General features: G+C 34.9%; 1 protein-coding gene across 1 annotated transcript in view; it reads right to left on the reverse strand.

Moving 5' to 3' along the window:
- The window catches only part of CNTNAP4 (contactin associated protein family member 4), a 73,053-nt gene that overhangs the window by 23,928 nt on the left and 23,201 nt on the right, over positions 1 to 25,924 (reverse strand). The window contains exons 8-12 of the mRNA XM_039346409.1: positions 21,189 to 21,386; positions 14,634 to 14,790; positions 8,282 to 8,409; positions 5,940 to 6,110; positions 60 to 278 (exon numbers count right to left, since the gene is read on the reverse strand). Of these exons, the coding sequence (XP_039202343.1) occupies positions 60 to 278; positions 5,940 to 6,110; positions 8,282 to 8,409; positions 14,634 to 14,790; positions 21,189 to 21,386 (873 nt within the window). The remainder of the gene's footprint in view (positions 1 to 59; positions 279 to 5,939; positions 6,111 to 8,281; positions 8,410 to 14,633; positions 14,791 to 21,188; positions 21,387 to 25,924) is intronic.

Here is a 25,924-nt window from a genome sequence, read left to right on the forward strand (position 1 = left end):
AATGGCTATTGATTGTATCCATGTGAATACCTAAAATCATTCTGTAATGTTAGACTTACCAACAAAGAGCTGACTGTTGAGCTGCAAACGGATATGCCCATCAGATGGAGCTGCGTGAATCCTTTGAGGAAGCTGGTCTACTTGCAGAGACGCCTCTTTGATGTTTCTTTCAGCCTTCACATAGTGCCACTGGTTGTCATTTAAGGGAATAGGTGACTGCACTGTGATTTCATTAGGCCCATTTCCCACATCAAATGAAAATGTCACTTCAAGTGGTGCTACGAAAGTTAAAAATAACTAAAACACTTTAGAATGACAATCACACACACACACACAAAAAAAATCACAAAAGTTTCAAAGTAATACTGAAAATATGGTACTTTTCTCTTTTTTGGTTCTAAATGAAAGACTAGATCAATGTAGTTTGTTGGAAATATGACTTTATACATCAATTTTGATGTTCTTATTGGATAGATGCTGAAAATAATACTTTATTAAAACTCAAACAATAATTTAGGTGTGAAATTACAGTAGAAAAAAATGCATGTGAATATTAAGCAGCTAATTATAATTTGCTGATGTACAAATAGGTACAGTGATTTGAGTTGCTGCAAATAAAATAGTATATTTAGCTGAAATATTCTATTGGTCTTGTATATTAAATTTACTTTCTGTTACATGGTTTTAATAACAATTTCAATCCATCTGGAATTATTTCAAGTGCATGGAATAAAATTTAAATATTAACTATAGATGCCAAATATTTTCATATTTGGTCAAAAATGCATCCTTTTAAAAAAACAATTGCCATAAATTATGCAATTCAATATTGTATTGGAAACATAAAACTTGTGCTTATTCAATTCCCAACATAAGTCTGAACTGAAGCAAAAGTGAACACTCACATCAGTTAAAACAGACAACAAAACAACTTGGAACAGCCAAACTCACTGTTCATGTTGTCATACAAAATTTCTAGAACTCGGCAAATATTTCATATTCAATTACAAGCATTGTTAAAATGCTATTTGATTTGGCCTAGATGTGGCCAGCTATATAACTCTCATGTCCCTTGGAAGTCTTGGCAGTTCAAAGCTATTTTTTAGAAGAAATATTTTTATTTACAAGAATGGCAGGGGCTTCTTCTATATTTGGTGCACTTATAATGCTAGCTAGTTTGGTAATGAAATGTCTGCAAGAAAACCACCAAGTTCAGAGAGCATCAAGGACCTCACAGTTCAATCCTGAGTTACAAATATTGTCTTCTATCAAAAGAGAATTGTGTGCGTGTGTGTGTGTGTGTGTGTGTGTGTGTGTGTGTGTTAAACTGTTTGGTCTAGACCTGGACTATATGAGTAGTGTAAACAAGGATTCTTTGTATGTTTTTCTCTCCCATACAAATGTTTTATAACAGGAAATGTTTATAGTCAGATTCACAACTTTACTGGGATCTCAAAGGATCCCCTTTATATTTCTATGTGCTAGAGTTTTCTTTTTCACCCTCTCACCACTAGTGGTGCCTTCGGAGATGCTCTGATAAAAGTCATGGAATCAATACCCATGGCAGGCAAAGTGATAAGGGAATTATATCCCTGTTATGTAATATTATGTTTTCCTGTCATAGAAGTTCAGTCGCATAGGGGCCATTAAATCCAGCCTCTTTCATATTTTGTCCATGTTAGGCAAAAATTTGAAAAAAAAATGCCCATTTTGATATATTGAACCTGAACCTTGGTAATACAACCTAGAAAATGCAGGTTTGTTGATTACAAATTTTTGGCTGGCAAACATGCAAGTTTATGCTAAAAAAAAATCAGTGAGTTATCTCTGAGATAAAAGAAGTATCTGTCTGAAATTACGTAGACTTCCTATCGTTGTCTGAAACAGGAGTTAACTGAAATTTAATTCTAGTGTAAATTTATGTGAAAAGTCATTTGTTTAATTATACATAAATTTGTAAATGGAATCTCTCCAGATCATTTATTGGCTACTCTGGACATTAAAACTATGACAATCCAACATTTGGATGCAAGCTACATACTTGAATCTGCTGTATTATTTTTGAGGCATAAGATGTTAGTTGCCTCAAGTGCTTCCTTGTTAGGAAGACAGGACATAAGCTTAGCTATAATCAGATTTGGTCACATAATTGCTCTTCTCAACATAAATATACTTTTCTGCTCAATTGAACTACTCACTGTAGACTGTTTAGTCCATCTCATTTTTGAGTGGTATTATACTGAAAAGAATATTCATAGAGGTAGTCAAAATATATGTTTTTCAAGAATAGGTTTTGTGAAAAATATACTCTAGAATGAATGAATGAAGGCATTAAGTAGCAGGTTTTATATATTTCAAGTGCTGCACATATACTTGAAGAATATAACTTGAAATGAATAACCTAGCATGGAGTGGTAAAGTCATTTATATTCAGAGTTTACTACGTTGAGAAGAACCAGTCAATTGAATTTTGCTCCTGTGTCTCAATTAAGAGAACTTATTTTCTAATCATTTTGCAAGCAGGGCTCTTTTCTGAAATCAGTTATTGACTCGGCATAAAAATCAGTGGCCCTGTTTGGTGCTTAAAACAAAATCAGCTTTGGGATAGCAAAATAATCAAATTAAATATGTTGGGCCATCATTTACTCAAGACGGGACTCCCAATAAGCAAGGATCTATATGGGAGGAGTGATAAATTAGCAAGAGTCTAGAAGTGTACAAACCTTCAGACAAGAATCTCATGGAAACCATCAATTACATATTTAATATATATTCCTGGGTCAATGAAATAATCTGCTTCTTACATAATTAAGGAATTAAAAAAACCCATTTAATTAGCTTTTTTGTAGCTTTTTCTAAAATTGAATGCTCTCCAAAAACACCAAACAAACTAATGATTTTAAAATGCCTGGAAGATTAAAAAAAATATCAATATGTAAATGGATATATACCTGTACAATGAGGCTTGTAATTTCCTATAAGCTTCTGGCATTTTTAGCAACAGTCTGAACCTACTGATGATGTCTATTGCTCCCTTCTACCTCCTTTTCTTTTTTCTTAGCTCAGTATTTGGAGATAACCTATGATCTTGAACACTGCATAGGAATCTCTTCCCCCTCCCACGCTTTTAGTATTTTTTTAAAAAAAATAGATGAAAAAAGAATGGACTCTTAAAAGAATGAATGCATTCAGAAATTGATATTTATGTATCAGGATGTATATTTTAACTGACCTATATTCTATGTCTAGTACATATCCTTTATGAACACAACTGAAACTGGCAGTGTGGATCAAAATATCAAAAATAATGGAAACCAATCAAAAAGGTAGAAAACAGTTCAAGCTCATTTAGGTACTAACTGTGATTCAAAGGAAGGACTTAATTGATAGATATTGCAAGTAAAGGGAATAGCAACATAAAATTCAATTAAAAACCTGAAGAAATAGTTTTCTTCACTTGAAATTGAAAATACAAAATCCTCCACCCCCTCCGTATGTTAACAGAGATGAAATGCCACCATGAGGCTGTCTGCATTCAGAGGATTCACAATAACTGGCCAGATATGTGTTATTGCCAAAGACAAAATTCAAAAGCAAGCAGATTACCCCTCAAAGTATATCGTTGAATATAATCGTGAAACTGAGTCAAAATCACATTGGATTAACTTATTAAATTGTAAATTTGAACTGAATCATAATTCAAATTAGACCTTGGTTGATTTATAGATCCTTAAAATCCAGGCATTTGAACAGCAAAACATTTCAACAGCATTTGAAAAGGAGTTTTTTGTTTTTTGTTTTAAACATAGCTGATGTCTTCTCTGTTGCAACAAACCATCATAACAAGAACTTCTGCAGATGCAGCCTGATTTGAGATGCCACCAGAACAGGAGAAGCAGCATGGCTACATTTTGGTGCATACAGCAACATAAGTGAACTACTTGTTGGTTAGGTAAATAAAGCATCAGATTGGTCCCTGCATCGTGCACTGTGTGCATTCTGGCACTTCATGAAAGAAATGCTACCATCTTCAGTTTGGTCCACCAATGACCCATAAAAGTCTGACAATTCTTAAGATTCCAGCTTGAATATGTGGAATTCAATGCTCTGTTATATGCTGGTTTCATGATTCTGTGGGGCTATCGCATCACTGTATTTTATAGCAGTTCCCATCGATGTACCAGATGGCAGGGCAATTATATTGTTATTTAATATAACAAAACATCAGAAAAAGAGCAAATTCGTGTCCTTTATCCTGTGAGGACATTTTGATTTAAAGTCCATCAGCTATCATATTCCACAGTAAGTATCTGAATAATTGAACAGGAAGTTTGTTTTTTTTTTTTTTTGAAAGGTGATAGGTAAAATTATTATATTTTGTCAAATCTTCTCTCATCTCTTTTTTTCCAGAAATCCGAAACTTCTATTGTAAAGTATAGAGAATGCATTTGTTTCTTCACGAGTTCTCTCTGGTTTCTCTTCAGATCATATATCCCATCTCAAAAAAGCACTCTTTTTTCCTCCAAAATTTCTGAATAATAACATCTCTGACTAAGATTAGTGAATGTGCTATATCATATCTGGATCACCCTCATTCTAGTTCATCACTTAGCCGTACATTAGACTGACTCAGCTGCTCTGATCTACATAAATTCTCCATCTTTTCTTTCTTTTAGTGTTTGCAAGCTAAAAAAAACACCTTGAATCTGTGGCACTGGTAGAGTGCTTGTCATTTTCAAAGCCTTGACAGTAACTATGTGGAACAGATACTCAATGCTAGTCCCTGCCAGTCAGCAAATTTCAACAATGAAGTCTGTTTTCTAAGTTGATGCGCTGCCTTTCTCTTCAGCTTTTCAAATATTTTTCTGGTATGGCCTGAAACCACATCTTATCAGGAAAGCAGAATAAATGGTATATATGATTGTATTGCAAAACATAGAAAAGAAAGAAAATAGTTGTGCAGTGCAAAATGACTGTTAAAAGTTTGGTCTCTGAAGCCTATATGTGAAGAAAGAACTCCAAACCAGGGCCAACTTGGATATTTCATATTATTCCTTATCTTCTGCTTTGTAAAACAAAACAAAAATAAATGTAGAGAATAAATTTTTTTCCAGCTACTCTTAAAATAATATTATAATTTTCATACAATGTAAGAATCTTTATAATTCAACATGGAATTATTATATTATACATGGGTTTTTTTTCCCCTCCCTAGTGAAGACACTGATAGCTGTCCATAGACATCATTTGATACTATAATACAATCAGTCCTAGGAAAAGATGACTTCATTTAACACAAAATGTTATTCATGGAAACTGCACAGTGTTGCAAATACACTATACTATAGATAGTTCTAGACTTACAGCAGTTCATTTAGAGAGTGTTCAAAATTACAATGGTACTGAAAAAAGAGACTTATGACTGTTTTTCACACTTGTGACAGTTGCAGCATCCCCAGGGCCACGTGATGAAAGTTTGGACACTTGGTAACCAACTCATACTTATGATGGTTGCAGTGTTCTCAGGGGGTCATGTGATCCTCTTTTGCGACCTTCTGACAACCAAAGTCAATGGGGAAGCCAGTTTCACTTAACAACTATGTTACTGGCTTAACTGTAATTCACTTAACTGTAACAAGAAATATCATAAAATGGAGCAAAATTCACTTAACAAATGTTTCATTTAGCAACAGAACATTCATTTGCCCTGAAAACCATGAGAAGAAGCAGAATATTACTGAAATCTTGAAATTATAGGAGTAGGTATAAATAGTATAATGCTCATATGCTGTAGTCCTGTGATTGTTCAACTCCATCTTTAGGCTTTAGTAAAGCCACTTCTCAAATTTTCAAACAGCTTTAGCAATCAAGGCATGGTCAAAATGTGTAAAATAAATCCTCAAAAGGAACCAATGGAAATGTATTTAAATGTGACTCACAATGCAGTTCTATCCTTATGAAATCTCTGATTCCCAGATTCTCTAAAAACACTCCAGAAGAAGCTGTAGTTTTAAAAAAAAAGGACATGTCTGCACTTAGTTCTCCATGAAAAGTGGGGAAATGGAGGTAGGAGGCCTCGGTGTTGAAGGAGGCTGCATTCCAAAACTCTCCTGAATATAGAAAAAAGAAGGTAAAAAATTCCATTACACATATAGTTGTAGCTAATGAATTGGCATTTGATATATTAATTATCCCCAAATAGTGCACTAAATGCCTTCCTTTGAAATGAAAGCTCAGTTCATAAGTGCCACAATTCACATGTAGCTCAAGTCTGCCTTTTTTTCCACATCATCTACAAAGGCTTATTTCTAAATCATGCAATGTAAAAAGTCAAATTGGTGATACCAAAGGACCTTCTCAATTGCTTTCTCAATAGTATGACATTTTGGCAACTAGGAAAGATTCATGCTGGGTCCTCTTGGATGGCTTTTGAGGATGATGAAAGCAATCCCATCATCATGAATCTGAAAGACACTTCCCTTATGTTTATGTCTATTGCTATTTGTTTTCTTGTGAACTTTTGATTGTTCTTTTCTTGTTGTCTATTACTTTTCTTATTTTCATCTTTGATTGTTGGCCACCTTGAAGTTCCGTTTCAAGACCAACCAGTAGATTACAAATATTAGAAGTAAGGAAGGAAGGAAAGTTAAAATGCATGTATTTGCATAAGCAGGTTTTATAGCTAATAGTTAATTCCTAGTTAATGGAAATTACACTACAGTTTCATTTGCACTGCTTTACCACCCATCCAAAGACTAGAACAAGGCTATTGTACTAATTCTAAGAGTGCTTATCAGTCTTACATGAAATAACCAGTTATTATGCAGTTCATGAGCATGTTAGGAAATTGATTTTCCTAATCAATTTTCAAGAAATTTAAGCCCTAAAGTTACTTTGTTTGCCATTATACCGCATATTTAAATCTCTTCATGCCATTCTAATATATCCTTATCTATGTATTTATCTCTTTCATAAGCTGTATATTACTTGTTAAATTAAATCAGGCAATATCAACCAATGAAAGCTAAATATATTTTCTCTGGTTAGTTTCATGATCTCTCTTTTTTAGAAATGTCATTTCCCCCCAAAAAAAATAAAAAAAAATATGATAGATAAATTACAAATCAGTTCTAAACCTCAAGTTTCAGTTATACTCAATATATTCTTTTTTTCTTACTTTGTATTAGTTTTTAATCTTCTTGTTTAAAAGTTTTAATTTTGTAAACCACCTTAAGGGAATTTTCTCATCAGGAAGGCAGGATATAAATAGATAGCACTTTCTATCTAATTTCACAGTATTCCAGCATGTGCTGATTTATTAACATCTGAATTCATAAGTTCTTTGACTAAGCAGAAAAGATACATTGATTTGGTTCTAAAGTTAAGAAAAAATATACAGAATATAACATTATATTTTTCCTACTTTTTCAAATTCCACAGTGTTATTTTCTACACACACAGACATACACATACAGACACACAAACTTCACTCATTTATTCTCAAATACATTAGGACAAATAAATGCAATAGTCTATACTCTGGGGAAATATATATACAATGTATATTGCTTGTACTTATATATCTTTGCTATATGCATTTTTCTTAAGGCAAAGATATATGCATTTTCCTGGATTCACAAGGAGAAATACATATAAAAAATTGTATGCCCAAAATGTTTCATAGTGATACAGAAAATAGAGCGGATGTAAGCTTCAAATGCTTCCAAAGTTATTGAAAGCAAACTTAAAGCAAGAGCTTACTCAAAATCATTTTATTGCAGTTCTGAATGTTCTAATCTAAATTACATTTCATCATCTTTTACAGATACAAGTTTGTATTTCAAGTATGATATTAAATCTACACTTTTATTTTCAAATAAGTATCACTCAGTGTAGAGATGACTTTCTCAGCAAATGTGCATAGGCTTAGCTGCAAAAGTAACCATTGCCATTTTCAGAAGGTTATGACTTGATTTAGATTTCCAGATCAAATGTACACTATAAACAATTAGTCAATTTGATTTTATATTCATAACACTGATGAGAGGAATACAGCTCTTTCCCTGTCCAATGATCAGCTACTGTGCAGAAAAAAAATTGGATTCAAATTTAATCTGAAAATCCTACGAATTGTGTGCTTGAGCACACACACACACACACACACACAGAGAGAGAGAGAGAGAGAGAGAAAGAGAGAGAGAGAGAGAAAGAGAGAGAGAGAGAGAGAGAGAGAGAGAGAGAGATTTCATTTGATACTAAATCACACAACTGATTTACTTACTATCGCCCTGGCAGAGTAAAGGTCCAAGTTTATAAGCTGCTTCAGAATTTGGACGGCCTGTATCTGTGATGATAAGTTCTGTTACTGGCAGATGGTCTTTGTAGGACAGGAGTCCTGTGTCATTTGTCCTGCCACAAATAAAGAGAGGGAGTTTCAGAACAAATGTTCACGACCACCCTCAGACCTATGGAAGGATACTACTACCTTTATAGATGTGTGCAAAAACAACAACAATAGCTGCTTTTGAAGAGAAGATATGGATAAGATAGTCATGACATGGAACATTACAGTGTTTTTAGCAGCAAAAACTGATATACCATGAATGGTAGACTGAAACCATTATAGCTCCACAGCATCTAACTTTATGCAACCATGACTTTTCCTGCTCTATTAGGAAACTCTTACAGTAAATAGGTAATTATTCATAACATGCCCATGTCTTTAAGAAACAGAGCCATATGCAGTTTAGCAAGAAAGAAAATAAATTATAAATAGCAGAAAATATTTCGGCTTATTGAATTGAATGGTTTTAATTCCCTACACTCACTGTTCAACTTATTAAATAAAGTGTAAGTGCTGTATTCTTGCTTAGAGGGACTCTTGAATAATTATGTTTTTTGGACTAATTATTTACTGGTAGTGCTCATTTAATTATAATAATTAGGACTGGAATTTCCATAGCCAAACACCATGGTGAAAAACTGCTATTTTTAAGTCAATCCCATACTTGCAGTAAGTGTGACATCATGTGATTGCCATTTGCAACCTCATGCTTGCTTCCCCATTGCCTTTGCTTGTCAGAAGCTGGCACTGAAGGTTACAAATATGACTGATATTGCAGAGGATATTGCAGCATGATAATTGCAAGCCAATCATCAAAATAGCCAGATTGTGATCGCATGACTTTAGGGATGCTGTAACCATTCATAAGTATGAGAACTGGCTGTAAGCATTATTAACTTGATGCCCAAAATTGTTAAACAAGGACCACCTGTACTGAATCAGAATATAGGTCAGTTCAGCAATGTTGACACTTATTGGCAGACATTTTGTGACTCTGACTGGCAGACACCTCCAAGATCCTGAATATGGGAGGGTGCTCTTACAAAGCATGTGTTCTGACAGGGAGCTACAAACCTGAACCATGTTCTATTCTTGTGACAAATCAATGATTTGGGACCAAATGATCATCATGGTTTTTTGAAGTCTAATTGCTGCAGGATAACATGCAAGTCTTAACTTTGTTCATGTTTTCCAACAAACGATATCCAATGTTTAAGTTTCTTTCATTACAGAAGGCATGTCAAACTGCCGGCCTGTGGGCTGGATGCGTCACGTCGAAACCGCACCCACCCCATTGCTAGCAATGGGGGAAAAGTCCTGATATGTCACGTGACGTCACATGATGACACGAGTTTGACATGCCTGCATTATAGTAAGGATGGGAGAATCTTAACCTTTTCTGGGTATTTGAGGACACAATTGTTTTGAAGAAAATCTGTGGAATTTATAAAATAAAAAAATAAGGGAATTAATAATATTTTTTTTTGCTAATAAAAATTTGCAAAGACTTGCTTTATGAACAGTCACCTCTGAAGTTAGATATTTTATGTCCACAGAACAGGCAACTATTCCTTTTAAATCTTAAAAAAGTTGAAAAACAACAGTTATTAAGATTGTGTAAACATTCAAATTAATTGAGAAAAAATTTCAGTTTTCATTGGACATTCAAATTGCATTAAAAAGTAAATATGAATTGGACTGACCTAAATCCAAATTGATTCAGATTTGCACTATTAAAGTTCATACATGTATGTCCAGAAAACATCTGAATCCAATGAAATCAGTTAGGGTGCGTTACGTTTATTTAAATGAATCCATCAAGATTGATCTGGACATGTTTCCTTAATATGATCAAACTAAACCATTGATTCAGTTTATTGAACTGGTTCAAAGCAATTTATCAAAATGTTCCAAATCAATTTAGTATATTTAATATTTATTTTCAATAATTTATTAAATATTCACAGGATATAATAACTAATGGTTTTCAGAGAAATCCAGTTCCAGATTCCCTGAGTTCTTTTCACATGTGGCAAGCTTAATCTTCTGAGAAGTGTCCACGGTGTTATAATTGGTTTCCCATTCTTTAAGAAAATAAAATTCTAATTTTCCTACAACAATCAATGGACACTTTTTTTTAACTTAGGCCTCGAGTCAAATGACCGATAATTCTTGATTACTGTGATTCATTCAGTGACTGTTCTAAGTCATGATTGTGCTGAATGAAAGGACTTACAACTAATCCCTAAAATTATAGTCGCTACAGTATCCCCATGGTGACGTGATTACAATCTGAGTGCTTGCAAGTACAACAGGTTGCCAAGCACTCTGGGATCATGTGATTGCCATTTGCAATCTTCCCTGCCACCTTTCCAAGAATGTTAATGCCGCTTGGAAGCCATTGCTGCCTACCATGATAATTCCCACTTGTCTTTGGGGGCTGGCTCAAAAAAATCTCTATAGAGATTTTTGAATTACAAATAGGATTTTGGAACAGGGCATTTTCAGTTTCTCTCTTGACTCTAGAAATTGTACTTGGACTCTCTGTACCGAAAACCAAGCAGAAATTTCAGCCACAAAGGATTTTCAGACCCAGAGTAGAGAGGCTTCAGAATCCTCTCAAATCTAGGCCTAAAAATAGAAGCAGTTCCAAGAGTCTTGCATAGTCTCTTTGATCCTACACATACTCCCACACCCTTTCCCACCAGTAGGTCCCGGGCTTGCAACTGACTTGATTATGGGAAGCCAGAAGGAGATTGCTTTGCCTAACAACAGGGCCATTCACTTATTGACAACAACTGAGACTGCTTAGATTGCCATCACTAAGCAAAGTGGTCATATTTTATCACTGCAACACTTAGCAACAGCAATCCTGGTCCTAATTGCCATCATATGTCAAGGACTACCTGCACATAATTCAGGTTCTAACTGGATTATTTTCCCTTGAACTGAATCATACACTCATCATCCTGTAATCAGAATAGTTTTCTAGAACTAATATTGTTTCAAAGATATTTATTTATCTATCTCAAAACTACTTGTTCCCAAACATGATGTGCCCTGATGTATTACGACTGTTCTTCTTAGATTTTTCAAATGTCTAGAAATTTTGCCTTTGGTTTTTTCCCTACTCTGACCCCAAAATGTAGTGAGTAAGGGATTGGAATAGATTGGTCAAGCCAACAATTTTGCAATGTTTTATTTTATCACAGAAATAATTCTGAATTTGTTACATTCAATATTTGCAGCAACACTTCTCTCTCCAAATATGAAGGACAATTTTAATTTCACTCAAAGGAGGAGAAGCAATGTAACTATAACATAAACTAGAATCTGACTTTTTGTCTTTTTCATATTATGATTAATGATCTTATCTTGAAAGTCTTGAACAGATGAACCCAAAATAAATCTGAATCCTCAAATAATCTTTCACTGTAGCAGGAGAGCCTTGTTTGTCTATGGGGCAAAAATCAGAAGGAATCTGGTAGCACTTTTTCAAGTAATAAATTTTATTAACTGTGTCAAATAAGATCAGATCTGATGAAGTGAGATGAAGGTCACATAAATTTATCCCCTTTAATATTTTTTGTTAATTGGAAAAGGTGCTTGAAGGGTCTTCTGGATATTTCATAAAAGAAAAAAAAGAGAAGCAGTGCATGGAGTGGGGGTTAGATAGCATCAATGATAAGCCAAAAATAAAACTTTGTTCAGAGATCATCATTAGCACAGTAGATCTTCAAGATAATTTAAAAAAACGAACAACATGTACAATGCCTTGAACCTATTAGGTGAGACAGAAGGGAAGTATCCAATGCAAAATGTCTACAATTCTTTCTTTTTCTGGGGAGGGAATAAAAATTAAGAGATAGGCAAAGACTGCCCTTTCTCAGCCACATTTTTGAGATTTCAAATTAAAATTTTCCTATTTTTAAATACTAAAGTAATGATATGTTTCATAGGTGTGTTTTAGAAATTTAACAAAGCTCAGCATCCAGCACCAAATATGCTTGCTTTCCAAACTGTATATATGCATATTTATATTTAGCTTTAAAAATGGGCTGCTTTTTAATAAGTGAAAATCCAATTTATGCATGAGGAAAATGCAAATTGATTGGGTTTTTAGCAGAACTTTGCAAAAATATTAGATGATTATGAAAGGATGAAGTTGTCACAATTACAGAAGAGGAAATGAAGAAGGTTTTTTGCTCAATCCTTTCTCTTTTTAAAGCAGTTGGCATTTCGTAGTATTGTGATAAAATTAGATGGCATATTACAGCCATAGCAGGCTTTAAAAATTAAAGATGGTTAATAATAATTAACATTCTCTCCCTGCATTGATGAAAACTTCATGTGTAAATTACATTAATGTTTTAATCAAAGCATCATTATTTTAAGCCAGTATTTTGATTTGGGTATGATTCCTGAACTGTTCATTTATGACAAATGTTTTGACCTGGCAATGCTTTCTAAAATCTTTCATCTTTATAATATTCTGGCGTGAATGTATGACAGCAGGCATTTACTGATCTTTTCTTAGTGTATCCCAGGCAAACTGTTCTCTACATAATGAAAAAAATGTTACCTTCTTTTCTGCTTCTGAAAAATAAACCTGTAAGTCTCCAATATTTCCTCTTCCTCCATCCCACACTATACTACCATTTTACAGAGAAACTAATCTCACATTTTTAAATAGAAGAAAGAAATATTATAGATTCTCAGATAAATATTTCCTGCAATTCTTAAAGTAGGTTTTTTTTCCACTCGGTTAATATCTTTCCCACTCCATATCCAGATTATGTGATTTTTCAACACACAAAAGATCATTTATCATTTACAGAGGTTTTTCTATTCTTGAAGGAACTCTGTCTAATGGCCATTCTTTTGTTTCCTGAATTTTTACAATCCATCTTTAAAGAGCTTTAAGATAAATAGAGATTGACTCAGAATGCTGTCTACATGGCAAGTCTACTTGTTTGTGAATCTAGAGTTCACAGAGATTTTCAGTCATCCAGGTCATGGTTGTCCCTAAGGTGCTTTTTCAAGAGGCAACTGGATTTTCTTGTTTTTCTTTGAAAATGTTTCACTTCTTATCCAAGAAGCTTCTTTAGCTCTGAGCTCTAGAACTTACATAGAATTAGCAATCAAAGTTTTTCCTTTCCACTGAATACCTAAGCACAGAAACCTGTCAGCCAATCAGTGATTATTTGCTCCCTACTTTATTCCCTTCGTGAGAATAAAAAAGGATACTTTGCTAACATTTATCCAAGTTTATGAGCTTTTCACAATGACAATACTCTGTGGTCTTCAAACTTATAATATTGGCTTGATGAATATATACAGTTTGGAAAGCAAGCATATTTGGTGCTGGATTGCTGAGCTTTGTTAAATTTCTAAAACACACCTATGAAATATTACATCATTACTTCAATATTTAAAAATAGGAAAACTTTAATTTGAAATCTCAAAAATGTGGCTGTTACCACATTACATGCTATAATGCCTGTATGCTATTATATTACTAGCCCAGAAGTTGAGTAGACAAGAATATCTCTTTCCATGAAAGTATAGACCAATTCTTCAACCACAAGGTAACATAAATTCCTGGTTTTTGAACATCTTTCACTGTCCTGAAATGATATTTCTTTGGGCATAGATACATTACTGGTAGAATGAAATATGAAAACATGATTGTGAGCAATATAAACCCACCTTTTCCCATTATCAAAAAAGTCAAAAATCTTTCTCAAAGCCCTTTCATTTCTTATCCATATCTTCTTGGTCTCTCAGATATTATGGAATAACAGTTTGTATTTCTTTAAGTTTTCTCAGGTTATCAACATCATGAAACTGACTACCAGAACAATATGTTTTTATTCAAAAGAAAACTGGCATTTAATAAGCATGTACAGTATGTTTGGCTCTTGAATTATAGGATAAGAAAGGAAAGGAAAGGAAAGGAAAGGAAAGGAAAGATTAGGTTCAAACATTCTTCAAAACTGTGGGTTTTTTTTCAATTCTTTTGCCCATCTTGTATCATCTAGGAATGTGATGAAAATGCCTACTAAGGAAAATTAGGATCAGTCCTAAGAAAATCATAGACAATTTCAGATTTGAGGGGGCATGTGGGGATGATGTATTTTAAGAAAGTGTAGTAGAGGAATACTGAGGGTTGCTCTATAGTATTAGAGTCCCCTGACATTTTTTTCTCCTGAAAAGAGTTAAAAGCACACAAAAACATAGTTTAAAATTTGGCCTCGAGAATAAAGGAAATCAGAGGGAAAACAATCACCATTCATTTCTGTCAGCATCACAGTTACAGTCATGTTGGGAGTCAATGCAACTTCCTTCTATTCCACAAGCACACTTCTGCACATCAGGAATGGAACCTCCCCAGTATGTCTGTGTCTCATTGATTTTTCCAATCCACCAGCTGAATGGAATGCCATCTATAAGGCAAGTTAGAACCAGTTAGCATTTCTGGAGTGTGACAATGCCGTGAGGTAGTAGCTTCAGCTCAAGGAAACCAAATAGCTTAAGAATTTTTTTTTTAAAATAAAATTATCACACTATGATAAAACACCAAAATATTTTTCATTTTAATGTTTCATTACCATGAGTAACATACTGTGAAGGTTTCTCCTTACAGCATGACTAGAAACAGAGAACTGGCAATCCCTGAATCGGTCAGCCATGATATTAGAAACATTTATCTTTAACAGGACACTTCAGAAATTTTCTTTATGAAAAGACGGAAGTCCTCCTTCCCAAAACATTCAGGTAATTCATTTTGTGGAGATCAATAAAAGATCAATACACTGCTGTGAGAAGATTAGAAGAATAAACATTATCTAAAAAGGCTTCAACTTGGTTAAAAAAAGTTACTGTGACAGGAATTACAAAAGTAATAATCATGTACTAAACAGCTAGAATAGTTTCATGTAGGAACAACTGGGAATGTTAATGGTCGTAATGATAAATTACTTAACTGTCATCCAAGATATGACAATGATAGTCATACATTGCAAGTAACATTGTGCCAAAATCTATCTTCCAATTTCCTCCAAAATCTTATTCTCCTACAAAAACATATTTCTATTTTTCCATACTCTCTGATGTTTTAGAATGTATTTAGATGATGTTTTTGAGTTGTTACTGTTCTCCTTTCCTTCAGGAAAGTGCTATGGCTATTTTCTTTTCTTTTACCATCTGAATGTGTAGACCTCCTAGTCTGACAAAGTCTGATGGGAAAAGTTTTGTTATCAGATTTAAGTGCAATGTGGGAAGCTAGGAATGTGGCATACTGCTGGATCAATTATAGAAGTATCCTATTCTAGGATTTAGCAGATCTAATAAAGATCAGTCAGAAACTGGATTACTGTAATAGCAACCTAGTGTTACATGCAGAAGTCCAAAGAGATAGTGATACTGATACTCAGTAAAAAAAAAAAAAAAGCACAATGATTAAGTGAGTGGTTTCAAGCCTTGGCAGAAGAAGAATAGTTTAAGAATCCAAGGATTTATATCAGGAACTGAGCAAGCATGATAGAACAACAGAATAACAGTGAAGATAAAGACATTATTGCAATAGCTGATTTTGTTCTAACTGAAGGCTTTGTAATGATTCCTGCAGAGCTGACACCCAGGTCCAGTTGCTGCTTACTAATGGAAAGTAGTCAAAAAAGACTTATTAATCCCCAATATCTTTCTTTCTCTACCTTCTGGATCCTGAGCTGACTGCTCTCTGGAAGGCTTGACAAGTCTCACATACTGAATCAAATACTGTTGTATCTTCTGTGAGTCTCTGCTTTGAGTTAAGACCCTTCCAAGCTGACCATGATTCTATGACCATAATAGAGAAACATATTCTTGAACATCTTATAATTCTGTTAATGTGTTTTTTTGTTTTATTAAGAAAAAAAAATTACCTTAAGAAAATTCTTTTGAATCAAAGTTAAAAAAAAAATAGAAATGGTTTATGTAATTTTACTAGTATAATCTGGTTTAATGTATCCAATAACACAAAATAATTTTTCACGTACAAATCTTTCCTCAGCACAATTTACAAAAATAAAAACATCTCCAGTTTTAATTCTCCAGTATGATAAATTAAAGAAGAGTTGCTGCTGGCTAAATAGAGTGATAAATGCACAAAATACAGAGAAAAGGGTAATTACTAATGGATCTGAAGCATGAAGATAATCCATTTTAAAGTAGAAAGAAAGGTGAACTTTATGATGTGCTAAAGAAAACAATATGTAGTAATATTAAAATACATCATGCTGTGCATGTGGATCCTGATTTTGTTGGGAATAGTCAATTATCCACAAGAGCTCCTGCTGCATTTTAAAAATATGGAATTTGCTTCTGCACACTTTGCTTAAAAAAAAAATCTAACTAGGGGATGCAGAAAACCTGACTGTAACTCATGGTTTTCAGATTCTCTATGACAGGGGTGTCAAACTGCTGGCCCACGGGCCAGACACGTCACAAGGAAACCATGCCCACCCCATTGCCAGCAATGGGTAAAAAAATCTGATACATCGTGTGAAGTCATGTGACATCACGAGTTTGACATGTGTGCTTTATGATGCCCCAGCCTCTAATTCATTGATTTGTTCACATGCTGTGCAACAACCTGGTGAGAAGGCCTTTAAAATGGGTTCATAGATCCAGAATTGGAAAGAAAATATGTAATTATATGAATGTTCCATAAATTTGGCAAACTTTGCTATTCACCCTAGAAAGATAGACAGATTGTGGAACACCTCATTTTGCTTGCCTGTCTGTCTGTTCATCACAATCCAGTATTTTTGATCTAACTTTTCTTGTTTTTGCTGGGAGAAAGTTTTGAAGAACTATAAGAAGGGCTTAATATATTTACTTGATCCTATAACTTTGGATTTCAAATCTCTTTAAAATCAACTATGTACTATTGGCAAAAGGAGATTTATGACATGATTTCGTGCCCTCCATATATGGTAGGTATGCTAAAGATAATACCATTATTTTGTAAATATTCTGAAGCATTTTCTTTTTCTTTTCATATACTTGAATAGTCTGAGCAGAAAAAGAATATAAATTCAACTCTTCATACATTTGTTTCTTGCCATGTAATTAAAAAAGTAATGCTTTGCATTTTGTGACAGAGTTCATTCAGCAAAATTAAAATAAAAAGCAGAGTGATGCACAAATAACAACAAACAAAGAAGGCTGTTAGACAGTGAATTAGCCAAGACTCCAGAATACAATTCAGTTTGCATGTTCATAACTGTTTGGAATAAAAAAGGCAAATATACTAAATCTCCTAGCTTAAAACTGGACTGCTCACATTTGTTTGACTAGACAACCCATGACCTATTGGGTCACTTGTTTCAGAGATATTTCCTTACTTAAACAGAGAAACAGAATATTCACAGGCTGGCAAAAAAGCAGTAGTTGCAGGAGCAACTTACAATTTATTGCTGGCTTCCCCATTGACTTCCTTTATGGGAAGTTGGCAGGGAGCATTAGAAATGAGTTTGTCAAATTTTAATCCCATGGAAGTTATGCATCCTGGTCACAACTCTGCCAAATTTCAAGCCCTAAGGTATACCGTGCCATCATCACTTCAGAAGAGTTCACACTTCCTGCTTGTTTCTCTATTAACTTATGGGAAGTTGGCAGGGAATATTCTTTTTTTCCATATATAAATATAAGCTGGTGCCATTTTCCCTCCTTCCATGACCCTCAGGTGAATCCCAATGAAGCCTCCTCCTCCTTGGCTGAACCATAAAACCGCTTGCCACTGTTTTGGGGGGGAGGGGGAAGCTCCTCCCAGTGCAGTAAAAAAAAACCTGCAATGCCATTCCCCATTCTGGTATGTTCCCTGGGGCCACCTCCTTTTAGGAAGAAAGAGGGCTCACCTCTGTGGCAATCCACAGCCAGCCCTTCTTCTTCAGTAGGCATCTGAGTCACTCACTCATCTTTCCTTCACTGTCTACCACCATTAAGAGGTTTCAAATTTCAGCCTCAATTCCAAAGCAGGCAGTTGCTGCTCACCCACAGAGGCCAGAGGTAGGCAGGAGAATATGATAATCATGTGACCTCAACCAATCACAGCAATGTGTCACAGAATCACTGAAGTGGCCACAGATTTCAATCCCACAGGAGTAATGGGTCCTGGAATTTAGAAGCTTTCTATTCATTAGCCCATTTGTCAGCCAGCTTTTGCTCTATGGTGGACCATTTCACCCAATTTAAAGTTAAAACAAACAGAAACAGGAGTTTTAGTAGTATATTGTAATGGGTGTCCCAGAAGTTGGCTCAGAGGATGAGGAAGAATCAGCTTCAGGAACTTTGGATCAGGGTATAGAGAAGCATCTTGAAGATGTGGGGGGACCCTGAACCAGGCGGTGTTGGGCAAGAGGAGGAGGAGAAGCCAGGAATCTCAGAAAGGGCTGAAAGAATGATTGAATGACCATCTGGCTGATGAAGAGAGGGTAGAGATGTAGGTGCAGCCAAGAGGCTCAGAAGACCAGCCAGAAACAGTGGGCAGAGAAGGGGCACAGCATCAGCAGATCAGTAGCAATAAGGACTGACTTCTCTGCCAGATCCAAGGGCATTGCAGGGCCAAGAGGAGGAAGGCACAATGGAGTTGGCAAGTCTACTTGTGAAGTGGTAGCCTCGTTTCTCCTAATGAGCTGCACCAGCCAGTGGCTATCTAGCCCAGATGTGGAGTAAGTGACGCTGGAAACAACTCATCTGTTTCTTGCCATGCATCTGTTTTGCCATCATGACTCTTGTCTTTGGACTTAAGCTTTGACTCTGAAACTGGACTTAGGACTTTGCTTCTTGGACTTTGGACTGGATTTTGATTTTGTGATTTGTGGTCAGACTGTGGAGATGTCTTGGGACTCCAAACTTGGTGGATGACTTTATGGACTTGCTCTATGTTCTCGGACTTGAACATTGGACTCATTGGGTTTTGTGCAGGTTACTGCATGGGGTGAACACTATTTGAGAATGGCAAAGCCTCAATAAAGACTTCAAACCCTTGTGAGTGTGTGCCTGTGTAAGACATATATAGATTAGAGGCTGGTCTGCAGAAATCCAGATAGCCACTCAACAACAGCAAAGAGGCTGGCAAAGAGGCTTTCTTCTATGATGTGGCTTACTGAAGATTTGTAATCTGAGCCTTGTCTGTCAGTCTGGATTTAACATCAAGTAAGTTTACATGACAGCCAGTTTAGTGTCGTTATTAAGGCACCACTTTTTGTGGGGGGAAAAAACTCCCCCCATGAAAACTGCAGGGCCTTGTCCAGAATTGGACATGATTGAACAGAAGAAAAAAATGTATACAATAAGACAGACAACATAATATTGTATGTTCTGGGTTATTAGTATTAACTATCGCATTAACTCTATGTGTTCTTTGGTCTATAACCAGATTAGGTTAAGTATAAAGCAGTCAAGAAAGATGGCACAACAAATCTGTGCATTTTCAGAGAGCCTTCCCTTCCCCTTTGTATGGACATCAATTAACAGACCATGTGGGTGATTACACATGTGTACATCGTTGTTCTACCTAAATGATCTTGGCATAGTTTTAGCTGAATTCATAAAGCTGTGTATTGATTGAGTTTGGTAATGCAATTAAAGAATTGTCGCTAAGCAACAATTAGTGAAGGGTGGTACTTTATCTATGAATGTTCCTAATCAGACGGATGCAAAACATGACCTGGTGAGGTCTGAATGCTTGTTTACATACTTTTCATATAGGAGTAGAGTGCAATGAATTCTTTTTCTGCAGAACCAGAATGAAGTTAACGCTATAGACTTATAGTTATTACTCTAATTGAATATTGCATTTGTCAATACATTTAGTGAACGGTATGCACATGGGGGAGGTCAAGTTTGCAGAATAAATGCCTGTTATAAATAGAGAAAACTAGATAATTGCTTATTTACAAGAGTAACTGCTGAACACAAACAGTACCAGCACCTAAGGGTATGTGTGCGTGCCAACTCACATATTGCAAAAACAAATACAGATTTTACAAAGCAAGTCTTCAGTTTCTTTTAACATAACTGATGGAGCACAAAACAAAACAAAAAACTTCAGCTTCAGAAGGTCTAAATTCCACATTATGCAATTGTATTTTCATGACAGCTATTTCTATGTGGATATATTTTTCAATTTTTAAAAAATTATATATGTATATGTATGAATTTGTTTTCCTAAATTATTTTCTTTACTTTATTAAAAAAAATGTTTGGCATTTCACAAACAAACTTGTATGATGTATACACCAGAATCCTTTTATTTACAGTATACGAAGTAGGTATGGTTTTAATCTTTCATGGAATGCTTTACCTCACTGTTTCTTAACCTTGGCTGCTTTTAAGATGGGTGGACTTCAACTCCCATGATTCCTAGGCAGCATGATGGCTGGGGAATTATTGGGAGTTAAAGTCCATTCATCTCAAAGCTGCCAGGGTTGAGAAATGGTGCTTTACCTGATTTAGTATTTAGATTTAATTTTAGTTCTTGTTATTTATTGTATGTCTTTCAAGCATAAGCCAAGACGGACACTTTGTGTAAGTTTTACTAACAGTAGGGTTAGGCAAGAAATTGAGTTAGAAATTGTTTAATGTTTTTGAACATAATTACACACTGTCCTTTCTGTTATTGAGGAAATTTTTGGTTAGGGAGCTTCTCAATGAATCTTCCAAAACTTAAATAAACAAATGAAAGACTATAATGGCAAGATGCCCTAACCTTGGCAATATTCAACATCTAGGAGATATATATATTGTTAAGGATAATGCATTATGTAGCATAATAAGATTTATTTCCATTACTTACTTTGCTTGTTAGAAAGTCGTGACTTTTTGCAGTGGTAAGCAACCTCCTGTTCACATTGTTCTGCATGGTTAATTGTAGCCTGGAGCTGTTCTAGGCTGGCAGCATATTTGAAAAACACACTGTGAGGGTTCTCTCGATTAGCAGTTTTGACTCTGGTTAACTCGGTGTTGTTGTGCTGTATAATTGTCCAAGTGGTATCTTGAAAGACAAATGAAGGAGCACATTGTAAACCAGGCATAGATTCAATGGAAGTGAGCCAGCCATTAGGTAAAAATCCCTAATCCTACATTGTAGGGGGGGGGGAGTGTTTTGCCAAATTTTATCAACCCTCATCTTCTGTACTATTTGAGGAAGCTGCTTCCTTCTTTCTTTTTCTCTCTTATTCATAAATATATTTCAGGATTACCATATCCAGCCTGTGAAAAGCCAGACAACCACTTGTTCACAGCAGGCTTGCATTTTCTGTATCTTTTTACTGCTGTCTTAGTGCAGCATTGGTAGCTGAAGGTGATTTTGACATGTTACCTACTCACAATGCTGCAGCACAATGCACTGTAGAGAATACACAATGTTCTTCAGTTTTAGGGTATGTTATATCCATTTTTTAAAATTATTTGATCATTCTTTGTCCTTTGTGGCTTCCAACTTGGTACTATCAATTAGATCAGCCCATTCACTACATTTATTTATAAATGTAGCTTTTCTAAAGAAATTCAAATCAATATCCTACTATTAAGTCTTTTACTATTCTTAAGAAGACACCTTGGCTTCAGCTTTTTTGTTTATGAAAGTTTATGAATGTCTGGCAGCAAATAAACATTATTAAACACATGTTAATCAGCTGTAGCAAGAATTTATGATGAGGTGATTCATGCCAATAATAAACATTAGTGCTTTATTTGGTTATCTGATTGTTTATAGACTGGGTCAATAATCTAAAGCTGATTATATACATACAGCTTCAGTAACCCTGTAACCCCACAGAAGCCTTATATTCATTTGGCATGTTTAGATTTAAGTGCTCTAAAAGTTAGCTCAGCAGAAGAGCATAGCTGGGAAAGTTGTGTAAACATGTTTAAACATTAAATTATTTTTTTTACATAAAGGTTAGGCTCTTTTAAAGAATGTGATTGAAAAGAGGGAATCTTTTACGATTCTATCCACAACCAAACTGGGCATAAGAGCAATGCTTTCTGTGGAAGGGAATTGAAGCTTTGGACCTGAAGTTATGATATTGAAAATGATTTCTCTGAATACCAGAGGATAATGAGACCTCCCTTTGCAACTGCCTGAGAAGAAAAGCTACATGAATATCTATGACAAGGGAGCAGTGTCAAAAAAATATGGGCATCTGTCTGCATTGCCCCTGGTGAGAAAAAGGAAGGAGGACTGTGAGGAAACAGGAAGAAAACAAAAGCTGAAGATTCATCCTGTCAGACAGCATTTCTTGATGGGGAACTGATCAATGGGATTTGCTTAACATATTGAATAAGGAGTGACTGAAGAGAACAGTGGCAGCTGTTCCTAGACATACACAGATGACTCAAATTGCATTTCACTTCATCTGTTTGATCCTTGAAGTGTTTAAATTAAAACCCTTTCCGGTCTTTGATTTGACCAAAAAATTAACGAGCAGTTGGGCCTCTATTTCCCTATAGGAGGTATGCCAGTAGTTCCAATAATTCATTATCAGGGCTCCTGAATGAATGGCTTTCAATATTAGCATTGCATTAACATGCCCGGATTCCGAACATGGGAAGCTATATTTTCTTTGCCAAAATTACCTAGTTAAGTTCTCTGTAGATTTGTTGAAAGGTATTTTTCAGAATGTCTAGATTGCATAGGCATCAATCTATCCTAGTTGGAAATGGTAACTTAAAACTTGCAGATGGCCACAAGATAATAAAAAGGTTTCTATATAAATTGTATATGTAAACTGTTCTTAAAAATCCCCAGAAAAGCAAGGCATGATCCACTATTTTAATCTGAACTTTATGGTCACCACCATGTGGCAGCCCTTCCCTTTGCTTCTAGTCACGGTGTGGAAAATATTTGCCATCTGTGCTTTTTATTACTGCTGTATTATTCCAAATAAGAAATCCTAAGAAATGGGAGCCAAGAAGCAATACAAGAATTTGTATTTCACAGGTTGACTGAAATGCTTAAGACTATAGTTGGGCAAAGCATATTGAAAAATTATGTAACTGTACGTTGACAATGCCTGGTAATTTGAGATGTTGCATCCTACTTCAAGCTCTGTATAATGTCAGCATCAAATCCAGCAAGATCAGATAGCAATTTGTGTTCAATCCTTATTATCTATATCGTCCTTTTTGTATAGATAGACAAAGATGAGATACAGTTCTTGATGTCCTCCAAACTTTATCCTTCTCCCAGTACTTATTCTCAACAGATATTTACAATATCTGTTCTTGAAGTTTATCTAAAGGTCATGTTGCTATAATCTCACCAATTGCTTCAATATTAATGAAGGGAGGAGAGCCGAAACTGTCTGGAAAGAATTTACAATTTTGATTGGAAAGGAAAGAGGTCTGCTGTTCAGGGACCTCATTTGTGGCATCTCATGGGCCAATGAGGAGATACTGGGTTTTGTGTTTCGGGATTCGAGGCATTGAAGCACGACACATCGTAAACCAAACTTCTTTATTTCTCCTTCACTCCACTCCAAGCAACTGCAAAACAGGCACGCAGGCCTTTTATAGTTTTCCAACCCCCAGGCAGTCCAGCCAATAAGAATCCCTCTTTCTTCGCGTCTTGCACATGCACAGTAGTCTGGTGCCAGCCAGTCTGGTCCTGGGCAGCTTTTAGATTGCCCGGGACCATTTGCAACATTTCTAGGCCTGCTGAGTTCCCTCATCAGGCCCAGGAGACACAACACTGGGCATTCACCTAATATGGTGTCACCCTAAGCCTACATCAAGAAGGGAAAAAAGCATGACATAATTTTGAAGGATTGTGGTATAGGATATTCATTCTGATGACTTTACTGCTCAATAAATGCATGCTGTCAAAAAAGTGTGCCTCATTATTATGATATTGTTCTTGACTGCACTGCTATAGTCTACTTCTGCAGTGCTCTAATGGAGTGAATTAGGTGCTTAGTGAAGAATGAGAAGCAATGCAAGTAAGAGAGCTGTTGATCCTTTATTTGGTACTCAGCACTGGAGGATTGCTTCATAGCTTTCTGCCTGAACATCATCAAAAGACCACAAAAAAGAAAAGGGAACCATGATTAATTCTTTATATGTCTTTTGGAAGATTTGTTATTTTTCAATTCAGTACTAAGTGAATGAGATACTACAATTTGTTTGCCTATATGTTATTATATTAAAGGAAATGTTAGACCAAAGCTTTTCAGAAAAAAAAAACAAATAAATTATCTATTTCTCTCTTTTACCCTTGGTATGTGCACAATAAGTATACCATCACAGTCTAGAAATGTCTGCACTATTCCTATACACTATTTTACACCTTTACATTATAGATTACATTATATTTTCTTATAATTAAGGAATGCAATCATATAATATTGGCAAAGGAAAGAAAAATAAAAAACAGCCTCTCTTAAATCAGCATTAAGTCTCTCAGTTACCATCCAGACCTGTTTGAATACTAACCGCTCGTCTTATTTATTTATCTTAACAAATCTTACAATAAAATGGAAAGGGGGAACCAAAAAGAGAAGAAAACACACACACACACACACAAAATTTAACAAAAAGCAAAATTATTTACTGCCCCCAACCTGCAAAAAGGAGTGATGAATATACATATCCATCAAATGTTAAACCAGTTTCTAAATCAATCTTAAAAATGATTTTCTAACATTACAAAATATGAAACCTGTGCCAAAGAAGGATGTATTGAGTCATTTTTTTAATTATATAAAATTGCCTTAAAAAAAAAAAAGACAAGTTACACATTTCTTAAATCTAGTGCTTAATATCAGGAACGTTACTATTTTCCAATTTTTCAAAATAATTATTCTGGCAATACCAAAGACCTTATTTAGCCAGAATTCTTCAGAAATAGATTCCAAAGTTTTGTGATATGATTTAACTTAATATCAATAACTGTAACATTAAAAAATTTCCCTTGAATCTACTTATCCATCTTATTTCAAAAAGATATCAATTATATTTATTGTAAGAAACAAATACCCTAATAAGTACTCCATGGTTTGTTTTGAGTATTTGGCTAGATCATGCTGTCTAGTGATGGTGACTGGTGTTTTAATAGGAAAAACAAAACAAAGAAACACTCAAATATAATAAATGACTTTCAACTTGCATAATCAAGTCATTATAGTTTGTAAGTATAGAATAAATGAAAATATGCCCTAAATTTAGTGTTTCTCTTATATGGTAACTTTTTTTTCTCAATTTCTTCTCTACTTGTGAATGCTAATGCAGCTAAGGGAAAACTGCTAAAAAAAGAAAAGAAAAAATGAAAACATTATAGAGAAGAAATGATTACTTCACAGATGGACCTAACAATGGGAGAACATTCATTTGGTTGATTTGTAATTATCAAATGAACTACCTACATTTCCTAATCTAATATATACACTAAATTTTAATTGTCTTTCAACTTTTTCACTTTTCTGGATTATATGTTTCTACTCCCACATTAAAGTTATACAAGAGACTATATAGTACATTGTCAAAATGCATATTTTATGGAAAATTGCCTACACAAATGCATACGCCAGTGGT

This window comes from Crotalus tigris, unplaced genomic scaffold, assembly GCF_016545835.1.
Source record: "Crotalus tigris isolate CLP2741 ecotype Arizona unplaced genomic scaffold, ASM1654583v1 scf7180000017993.1374955, whole genome shotgun sequence".
In the NCBI taxonomy this organism is placed as follows: Eukaryota; Metazoa; Chordata; class Lepidosauria; order Squamata; family Viperidae; genus Crotalus; species Crotalus tigris.